We start from the raw sequence: 10,750 nt of genomic DNA on the forward strand, positions 1-10,750 counted from the left end.
AAGAGTAAAGTTACATTTTCCCTTAAGTTTCTGAGGTGAGACAGGGACGACTGGATTCTGCGCTACCCCCAAAACCAAAACAACAACAACAACAAAACCCTCTCCACTTGCCAAATCTGATACCCTAGTTAACTAGCTCCTGGAACTACCCTCTACAGAAAACGCATTAGTGGGAATTCTAACAGAAAGCCCACTTTGCCCATGCTGTGACTAAAACTGCTGAAGTTCTCCTCTTCAGAAAAAGAGACACAGATTCACTTGATACAGAGAACTCTAAAGAAAACAGCACGTTAGCTCTCTATTAAAATTCCTCTTCAGGAGGCACGGGCCCGCAGAAGAGTAAACGAATCAAACAGTGGAGGTGTTCCTACGGTGTCCGACGACCAAACGAATCCAAAGCACACAGCAGTGGCCACCCTAACCGAATCAACCGGAAAACTGAAGCCCCAGGCCCAGCACTGGATTCAGCAGCTGCAAGTTGACGGGTCTGTGTTTCTTTTGATACATCCCGCGCGAAGAGCCCACACTATCAATTAAAACACTGTAGGTACATTCTAGTTCTCAATTTTCATGGTGACAGTATGTCTTGGTATGTAAACAAGTCATAGAAAGAAGGTAATCAAAAGTACGGTCTTCATGGAGTTTCAGCAGGAGGATGCTATTTTCCTCAGTTGTTATTCTGCGATGTAATTTAAAACGCCACTCCATTGCAATTGATAATTATCTGCGAACAAAATCTCAAGTTAAATAAAGAGGGCGAAAACGTGGTTCTTGGAGACTGGAGTGGAAGCGGCAGTCAAGTAGAAAAGGCATGCAATTCTTAAAAAGGTATTTGCTCCATTTTCAGAGGACTAGGAGTTGTTGTCTGTTGTTGTTTTTTTAAGAACACTCACTGACAAAAGTGAGTTTCCTATAAATACTCATGGTTTCAAGGTAGTACCAACAACATCATTGGATTTACCAGCACGATCCTTTGGAAGAGCATTTTAACTGTTCCTGATCTTTATGATCTCCTGGACCTCCCAGGGGCCAAGGACACAGGAGGGAGAGGGCTATAATTGCCCCATTTCACAGACAGAGAAAGTGAGAACCAGGGATTAAATGGTTTCCCTCTGTCACACAATGACTCATTAAGATCAGCAACCAGAAACCTGGTTTCCTGATTCCTGGTTTAATGTTCCACATACTATGCTTCCTTCTACGAAGTACTATTTTCGTAAAGGTTTCTCTTTCAATAAAGGAAATAGAACAAGTCACGTGACTTTCATTCACGAAAGCCTGTGTGTTTTCATAAGCACCTTGGCTGTCTGTTCCTGGGAACAGGGCAGGAGCGGTGCTCCTTATTATCTTATTTCGACAAGAGCTGGCCGACCGAAGCAGGGAAAGCACGCCCGACAGAAAAATAAAGGGCATGTGGTCAAGCAATCTCACTGGAGTGCTAAAAATATTCAAGTTCTTTGTTTTAAGACTTCAACAGGCAATCTTTTTAAACATAAATTGGGACTGTACTGTACCTTTGGAAACCTTCCTCTTACCCCCAACTTCTCTGACCCTAGGACATTAACATATGGTCCTTATATCAAACAAAATTTAAACGGCAGATGCTTTCACTGGTCATTCTTGTCTAATCTGCCTTACTCGTACATAAAAACCAATTTTAGAATAAAAATCCCACTAAAGAGGAACACTAAGACAGCACCTTTCATAATACACACCAATCTATCATCATAGCACAAAAATGTATAAAATGAATTTTTACATGCTGTTTTAAAGCATAGATTCAGAATTACATTTCCAGGTCCCAAACAACAACACTCTGACAGATTGGTTAGACTTTCCCGCACATACACACACAAAACACACGGTAAGTACCCTTCCTTGCTCCCTAGTGAGACGCAGAATTTAAAGTTCAGTTTTTACTTGCTCTGGATCAATACACAACGATTGTATTATACATGCTATTATTATGTGTTAATGCAGAACATGCACACATGCACACGCACACACACACACACACACACACCCCGAGGGTGCATTAACTGTGTCTTTGGTTCTAGCACTATAATCCCCCCATCTCCAATTCTATGGTAAACAACTACCAAAGGCTGGCTGCAGGAACCTTACGTCTTTGTTACCACTCATGCAAATGCCAACCCCTATGCAAATGACCCCAGACTATTCTGCTCTGGCATAATTAACGACGTGTCTCCATGTGGAGCTCCAGGAACTCGGCAGGGACACACACACCACTTCCCAGAGCCCGGCCAGCTCATGCGATGACCCGGGAGCTCTTTTCCCACTTCATCTTCAAAGAAATGCTTTCCAAGTCCTCCTGCTATAAATCATTCTCCCAAAGGACGCTTATCTCCCGTGAACTTCATATTTATGAGCACCACGCACAAAATTTCTACAGCCACACGTGAGTTAAATAACAGTGGACGTTCATCTGGAGTTTCTAAACGTTTCCCTCCTGGCTCTGCAGACCACAGTTCAGGTTCCACGTGAATTAAGCCCACATCCTTGTCTTTCCTAGCCTCCTGTTCTCTGTGTCAAAGGAGCTTACTAGAAATCCATTTATCATGGGGTGCTCCTCACAGACCAGTTTTGGCACAATGGGTCAACTGCAGCTCTCGATTTTGCTTAAAAGTAGTCCTTTTCCTTCTTAAAAGGGTGTTGACCACAGTGCTCACAGAGACTCTGGAAAACCAGCAACCAAATAGGATCTCATCTTTGCTCAGCCACTCCGGGGCATCTGAACTGCGGTTCTGGCTTCAGTCCTGAATCCTATAGGTTGAAAGGAATTTTATACTGGTGGGAACACAGAAGAAGCTAAAATCAGGTCTCTGGCTCGACTTATCTCCCTCAGTTTAAAATGTTCCCGAGTCTGGAAGGGGCATTATATCATACATGAATCACGTTTCTGAATGTATCTCCTTTATCAGAAAGGCCTTGAATCCTTTTCAGCTTGCAGACACAAACCCCCTGCTCACTCCTGCTTCTGCAGAAGCCCGCTCCAGGGCCCTCCGACTCCAGGCCGGGTTTTGGCCGCCTACTTCACCCAAAGCAGTAAAAGGTGTTAGGTTCTCAGGCTGCTTCTCTGATGAGAATCAGATTTCAGCAAAGTGTGCTTTCGTGTTCACTAAGGCATAGACCCATTTGGGCACACGACAATAACTTTTGTGTGTTTGTCTCTTTTTTCCACTCAATTCCGGTCACGCTGGTGTGTTTCTATGGTCTGGGTCCTAGACTTCACTCGTCCTCCAACTTCAGGGCACAGTCAGTAGCAATTTTTCAGAAGTACCTGGACCGCCTAACTGAACTGCGAACAAAGTGACCTTTAGTTGAGAGTCGTCGTTGACGGGGCACAGTCTGACAAGTTCCAACTGATTTAATTCCACGCTCAAGCACCATATTCCTGACAATTCTCTAGGACTCTTTCCACCTTTCATTCTATGGTTTTAACAAAAAAGTAAAGAGCTCTTCCTTTTATATTAGAACAGGCTATTTACTCCGTAGCCGTGCTGTTAAATCCCACGGACTACAGGTCCCAGGCATGTTACAAGCCTTATGGCGGACTAAGCATTCGGCCGGTCTGTGTACTTTACCGACAAAAGGTGTACGGATTCCCAAGCCACCTCGACCATCACCCTGGATCTGCTGCAGACTGCTGACCTCAGGCCAGCATCTACCTAACACCACTCTCACGGCTTTCGGTTCCCGGGTTCCCACACAGCTTCCACCTTCCTAGCAGCAACCTCCCCGCCCCGCAGAAAGATCCATAACTAGAAACTTGTGAATTGAACATTCACCCCCTCTGCCCCCAGCCCAGTCTACACCCCCAGCGGCAGAGCAAATACACCGCTCTCTCCTCATGGATATTTAATGGACTGTGAACAACACCACGGGACACCAGGCTCTCGGACTTGAAAACACCAGTGCTGTTGTCTCCCGCCCGTTTTCTCTAAAGCACTGATTCTGAAGCCCGACTGCACGGTAACATCCCCTGGGCAAACTCTGAGAACTGGTGCCTGGGCTCTGCCCACTGGGTGCTTTGCTTGAGTGCGCCCTGGGTGAGGCCCATTCCTTGAACCTCCTCAGGTGAGTCGAACACGAGACAGAGTTCTCAGAGGATGCCCCCCCCCCCCCACACACATACAGCATCCCCCCAACAGCATCCGCATAGCCTGGGAATTTCTTAAAAACGCACATTCTAAGCCACACCCTAGACCTGCTGCATCAGAATCTCTGGGGCTTGACACGGCCCAGCCCTCCAGGTTTCTGGCAAACACGGACCAGGTGACTCCCGGGCAGGCTCAAGTTTGAGAACCACTGCCTTGGTGTGGTATTTAAACACTGTCACCGTTGCAGACCCTCAGGAGAAAGAGAGTCTCCCTTAAGGAAAAGCCCTGCAGTTTACTTGTAAAACTGAAACAGTTAACTAACTGTTCCCTGTTGCAGCCACCAAAATGGATGCTCATTTTCCAAATGACTTTCAGACTTGTTTTTGTAAACTCTGAGGCTCAGCAGAAATCAGGGGGGACCTGGTTTCAGGAAAACAAAGAGAAAGGTGAGGGAGCAGTCAGGACTCCAGGTCAAGAACCGCCAGCGGGCACTCTGGGGGGGGGGGGCTAAATGGGGGGGGAGGGGGGGGCGGGACTGGCCCTGCCCTGTGAAGGAGGAGAGAGGCGAGAGGCGGTGGGAAAAGAACAAGGGGGCGGGGCCCAAACAAGGAATCCCAGCCTCCTGGGTGCGAAGCTGCACATTCAACTCAAAGACCACTGGGCCGCTGCGGCTGTTTGGCGAAGAAGGAAGCCGGGGGAGCCAAGAGGAAAGCAAAACAAGGCAGCTCGTCCAGTATTTTGGCGCTTGTGTCCAGGTACCAAAGGAGCGGATGGTGGTGAAGCCAGAGCGGCCCTCTCCCCGGCCATCCCACCCTGCCTCCCGCCGACCGTCCGCAAGATTCCAAGGGCCTCACCTTTCACAATGGTGGCCTCCTTCAGGTGATGCGACAGGAAGTCAATGCTGGCATAGGTGTTGGCGGAGGGCAGGGCGCCAGGGCCAGGCCCCCCGCACACCCCACCGGTGCTGCTGCCCCCCACCGCGCTGAGGAGACCCCCCAGACTACGGGTCCGGCCCCAGGCGCTCTTGTCTCCCGGCTGCGGATGCGGAAGCTGCTGCGGGCCGGGCGACAGCCCAGGTTCGTCCCTCACGTCGATGGCGATGTAGTTGAGGCCGTTCTGGAAGCCGGCAGAGGTCTCCCTGCGCATCGGAGAGCCGCTGCCCCCGGGGCACCCGACCAAGCCCCCCGGCTGACTCGGTAGCCACGGCCGCGCCTGCTGGGGGGGCGGTGGCTGCAGCTGGCGGGGGGACGTGGGGCGTTCGTCGCCCCCAGCCAGGCCGCCGCCGCCGGCCCCTTCGCTGCTTTTCCTGAGAGAGACGTTTTCCACGGAGGCCGAGTTGTGGCGCTTCGGGTTGTGGGCGAAGGACGGGGACACGGGGGTCACAGTGGTGGTCGAGGAGAAGGTCTCGGAGCTGTGGCGGCGGCGGCCCCCCTGCGGGTCTGCGCGGATGACCTTGGCTCCCCGGTGTGGGTCCGGGGGCTGGCTGGCCTGCAGGAAGGCCTCCACTCCCGACACTTGATCCCTGAGACTCAGCCTCTTGACGCCGGACGTGGGGCTGGTCACGCGGGCACCTTCCGGCTTCGGGGGGGCGGCGATGGGTTGCGGCGGGGTGGCAGCCACGCCGAAGGCCATCTCGGTGTAGTCACCATTGTCCCCAGTCTCCGAGGACGACGAGGAGGCAGCGCTGGGGCCCTGGGAGGTGGGGGCGGGGGGCAGGCGGTACAGCTCGCCTGGAGGGGGCGGCGGCATCGGCTGCGGCTGCAGGGCGGAGGCAGATGCCGCAGGGCGCGGGGGCAGCGGCGGGTAGGGGGAGGAGGCCTCGGGGGACAGGAGGGCGTCCAGCGAGCCCACGGGGTCCCCGCCCTGGGGGCCCGGCTTGGGTGACTTGGGCGAGCTGAAGTCGAGGTTCATGTAGTCGGACAGCGGGGAGCGCTGTCGGCTGTCTCCGCTCGTGCCCGGGGTGCCCGAGCCCAGGGAGGAGGCCGGGCTGCTGGCGGACAGCAGCGAGGACGACGAGGCAGCCGAGGCCAGCAGCGGGGGCGCGGGAGGCGACAGGCGAGCTCCCGCGTCGCCGAAGTCAATGTTGATGTACTCGCCGGGGCTCTTGGGCTCCGGCGGCAGCGGGTACTCGTGCATGCTGGGCAGGGTCTGAAGCCCCTCCAGGGACAGGCGCGTGGGCCGCACGGCCCGGCAGCGCTGGTTCAGGAAGCCCTCTGGGCGGCTGCCAACGCTGCCACCTGGCCTGCCAGGTGAAGGCACTGCTGGGTGAGGAGGCTGGGCGTGGCCGCCACCGCCGCAGCCGCTGGACGGCGCGGTCCCCGGGCTGGCCGGCGGCTCCAGCCTCTCCTCTTCCAGGATGCGCCCCACCGGAGAGCTCATGAGCACATACTGGTCGTTGTTGTCCCCGTTGCAGGTGTAGGGAGCCTTGTAGGAGCGGGGCAGGGAGCTGTGGCAATAGCCGGGCACTCCCCTGAGCGTCTCCCCGCTGCCATGCAAGGCGGCCGAGAAGAAGTCGGGAGGGGTCCCCGAGGCGCCCGCGTCGCTGGGGGACATGTTGAGGTAGTCCCCGTTGGGCAGCAGCTTGCTGTCTGCGTTCTCCATGGACAGCTTGGAGCCACACCACATACGCATGTACCCGCTGTCCTCGGGGGAGCTCTCCGCCGGGGAGCTCGCCTTGTAGCTGCCCCCACTGGCCGGGAAGGCCCTGCCGGCCGCGGGCGTGGACACCGGCGCTCCCGTGGGGGGCAAGGCCGCAGCAGCAGCCCGAGGCTGCAGGATCTGCTTTGGGGCGGACACGCTGGTGGGGCTCATAGGCATGTAGTCGTCACTCCTACAGCTGCCACTGCCACCCCCCGTGAGGGCTGCGCCGGGGGTCATGGGCATGTAGCCGTCGTCCGTACCCAGGTTACTGCTGGAGCTCCTGTGGGAGCCAATCTCGACGTCCCCATAGTCCTCGGGGTAGGGGTGGTAGGCTGCTTTGGGAGACGAGGCGGGGCAGGACGGGCAGAGGCGGCCGGAGCTGCCAGAGAAGGAGACCCGCATCAGGGTGTATTCGTCCAGGGACGCAGAGGAGGGCTGGGGCACAGGCCGCTGCCGGGCAGGTGTGGTCAGGGAGTACGTCCGCTTCCTCAGGCCTCTGTCCACGTCCTGGGCCCCGTCCCCGGAGACTCTGCGGTAGGGGCGGCCACAGTGGCTCAGGGGCCGGTCCATGGTCATGTACCCGTACAGCTCGCCCCCGCTGCCGTCCCGGGCCGGGGGCGTCTCGGCAATGGACTCAGGCGTGTTGCTCCGGTGGCTGCAGAAGGCTCTCAGGTCCCCAGGGCTGGAGCCATACTCGTCCAGAGACATGAAACCGGGGTCGCTGGGGGACCCCGAGGCCGAGGCGCTGCCGCTGGAGGGCCGCTGGCTCGCGGGCTGGTGCAGGGGGTGCTGCAGGTGCGGGTGCGGGCCCGGAGGCGGCGGGTAGGAGCCGGAGCCGTGCCCGCTGCTGGACGACAGGCTGCTAGGGCTGGTGGCTGCTGGGGGCGAGTGCGCCACGGGCATGGACATGGAGCGGCTGTGTTGCAGGGCGCCCCCTGCCGGCGCCAGCGCCACCTTGCCCGCGCGGCCGCCGCAGCCGCCGCCGCCGCCGCCGCCGCTCAGGGTGTGTGAGCGGCTCAGGGGCGTTCGCACCGGCCCGGGGCTCAGGGGACTCCCGGCCACCGACACGGGCCTGCCGCCCGCCGCCCCGGCCCCCGCCGCCGCCGCGCCGCCGTCGCCCTCGCTGGCCGTGCGCACCCGGCACGAGCTGCACTTGGCTGCCGGCGGGGTGGCGGCCAGGCTGTCGGTGCGCGAGCGGCGCACCAGGCCCGTCTGGCTGGGGGGCAGGTTGACCAGGTGGTGGTGGCGGCGCGCGCCGGGGACGCTGATGGGGTGTGTGGAGGACGAGCCCGACGACTGGCTCTTGCTGCGCGGCCGGAACTCGAAGAGCTCCTTGAGCGCCTTCATGGCCTCCAGGATGGTCTCGTGGATGTTCTGCGCCACCACCGAGTCGTCGGCCTGCATCCACAGCTCACCTGGGCCCGTGACGGCCGACCGGCCCACCTCGATGAAGAAGAAGCTGTCCGAGTGGCCGCAGCGGCGAATGTTCATGAGCTGCAGCGTCACCGACGGCTGCTCACAGTTAAGTTTCACAAAGCCGATGGTGCGCGCCGACAGGCACAGGCGGTACACGCCCGTCAGGTTCCTGCTCTGGCCCAGGCCCTTGGGCTTCAGGTTCACCTGCCACACCTCGCGGTAGGCGGCCGAGGCGGGCGCCACCAGCCCGTAGCTGTCATCGGCCGCGGCGGCGCCGGCCGAGCCGCCCAGGGCGCCGGGAAGGGAGGCGCTGCAGGACGCGGCGGTGGCGGCGGCGGCGGGGGGCGCGTCGCCGGCGCCCGCGCGGCCCTCGCTGACCAGGTCGGTGAGCGCGCGGTACCAGCCCTCCTGCTCCTGCTCGTTCTCGGCCGCCACAGCGAAGTACTCGTCCTTGGTGTAGAGCGCGATCAGGTACTTGTGCTTGGCGTCGGCGCGCTTGTTGATGTTCAGGCAGCAGTCGAGCGCGATGACCCGCTTCGGGGCGCCCGCCTTGCTCCGCCACTTCTTCTCGCTCTCGTAGTACTCGAGCCGCGGCGGCTGCGGCGCCGGCCCCCCGCCCGCCGCCGCCGCCTCGTCGCCGGGCCCGCGCAGCACGAAGAAGCGCTTGTGGCCGTGCTTCTGCTTGCGCAGGTAGCCGCACTTGCGCACGCTGTGGTTGTTGTTGTTGTTGTTGTTGTTGAGGTTGGGGCCGTCGCCACCCGCCGGCCCGGGGGGCCCGTGCAGCGGCGGGCTCGCCATCGCCGGCGTCTCAGGCCGCGCCGCCCGGCCCGCCGTGGAGGAGCCGCGGGACAGCGGAGGGGGCGCGGGCGGGGGCGGCTCCCTCCCCGCCCCCCCACCCTACCCCCTGCTCGCCCGCCCGAGCCCGCGTCCCTCGGGCCCAGGAGGTGGGGAAGGTCGGGGGAGGCCCGCGGGGGCCGGCACCGCGCGGTGGCGCAGCGCCCTCCGCGCTCCCGGGCCCCAGAGGATGCCCGGCGCGGGCGGTGGCCGCCCCCTGGCCCGGCTCCCCGCGGCCGCTTGCCTCCCGGGCTCTCGGGCGGCGCCTGGGGACTCGCTGGCTGGGCCGGGAGTCGGGGTCCCCGAGCCGCGGGGCCGAGCTTAAGGCGCGCGCGGCCGCACCGGTCCCGCCGCCGCGCCGCGCTCCGGGGTGCCGGGGTGCGCCCGGGCACTCGGGGTCCGCGCCGCCACCCGGGCTGCTGCTGCTGCTGCTGCTGCTGCCGCCGCCGCCGCTGCCAACGGCGACCCGGGATCGTCGCGGTCCCCGCCGCACAGCGAGTAACACATCGCGCACCGAGTGACTGAACTAAGAGCAAAACAACATGTGACTCGGCGTGACGCAGGCACACACGGCGCGGCCGCCCCGCCCCGCCGCCCGCATTGGCGCCGCGCCCCCCGACGGACGGCCGGCGCGGCCAATGGGCGCGGGCCGCGGGGGGGCGGGCCGCGCGCCCCCGCCCCGCCCCCCTTTCTCCCCGGGCTGCGTTTCCCGCCGTCCCCTCCCCCTCCCGCGGAGGCCAGGGCCCGGGCGGGGTGGGGGCCGGCCCCGGCCTCATTAATCAGAGGCTCGTTGTGGATGCCGGCGGAGGAGATGCCACCCAGGGCGGGAAAAGGGGCGCGCACGAGGGGCGGGGGCCGGCCGCCGCGCGGAGGGCCCTTCCCTCCCGCCTTTGACTCAATTAATTGGGCTCGCAGCTTCCGCCGGGGAGGAGACCGGGGGAGGGGACACTGCAGGGGGCTGGGGGCCGGCGGAGATCAAGGGCCGAGACCGCCGAGCCAGGGGCCGGGCGCCGGCGAGGGGGGCGGCAGCACCCTTGCCTCGGGCCCCGCGTCGCCCTGCTGCCGCTCCACTCGCGGGGGCAAGAAGGGGCAATGAGCTTGGCCGCCCTCTCGTAACCCCCTCCCACCCACACGCACGCTTGGGCGAGCGGATCTGGCGCCCAAACTCGGGGTGGGCGCGCGCCCGCCCCGCCGCGGCGGGTTTGCGCCTGGGTGGTTCCCGGGTGCCCGGCCCGCGCCTTGTTTACGAGCATCACATTAGTCACCGGTGAGCGCCGGATCGATAGCAGCTCGGTGCCCTTTCCTGGAAGGAGGGGAGGGGCGCGGCGCCCCCTCCCTCCCCGCCGCCCCCGATCCGGGGCCGCGCTCGCCTCGGGCGGCTCCCAGGGTCCCACCCGCTCGGGGGCGCCCTTCCCCCGCACCCAGGTCGTGGGCTCTTCCGGGGCGTCATCAGCGCCATTCACTTGTCAGGTTCTCGGGAAGTTGAAATCGTCTGTTTGGGATGGAACCAGAGAAAGAGAAGGAGGACGAGCGGGCGTACAAAAATGCAGTTTCCATAGTGCCGGAAAGAGGGCGGGCTCCAGCGAGAAAACAGCCCGCAGCCCGGGTGCCCGCGGCGGGTGCCCGCCTCCCACCCGACCCTCCGGGCCCCGCGCGCGTTGGCGCGGACGGCGGTGGGCGGCTCCAGACCTGCGCGCCCTTCGCCGGCAGTCGCTGCCGTTGAAGATGCCCTTGAAGAA

The 10,750-nt window shown here is 61.4% G+C and overlaps 1 protein-coding gene across 1 annotated transcript in view; it reads right to left on the reverse strand.

Annotated features, from left to right (window-relative positions):
* IRS2 (insulin receptor substrate 2) overlaps nucleotides 1–8,991 on the reverse strand; it is a 32,012-nt gene extending 23,021 nt beyond the window's left edge. Inside the window, exon 1 of the mRNA XM_023253148.2 lies at nucleotides 4,976–8,991. Coding sequence (XP_023108916.2) covers nucleotides 4,976–8,975 — 4,000 coding nt within the window. The 5' untranslated portion in view covers nucleotides 8,976–8,991. The remainder of the gene's footprint in view (nucleotides 1–4,975) is intronic.
* Nucleotides 8,992–10,750: the final 1,759 nt, after the last annotated feature.

The sequence above is a fragment of the Felis catus genome, chromosome A1, assembly GCF_018350175.1.
Source record: "Felis catus isolate Fca126 chromosome A1, F.catus_Fca126_mat1.0, whole genome shotgun sequence".
NCBI lineage: Eukaryota > Metazoa > Chordata > Mammalia > Carnivora > Felidae > Felis > Felis catus.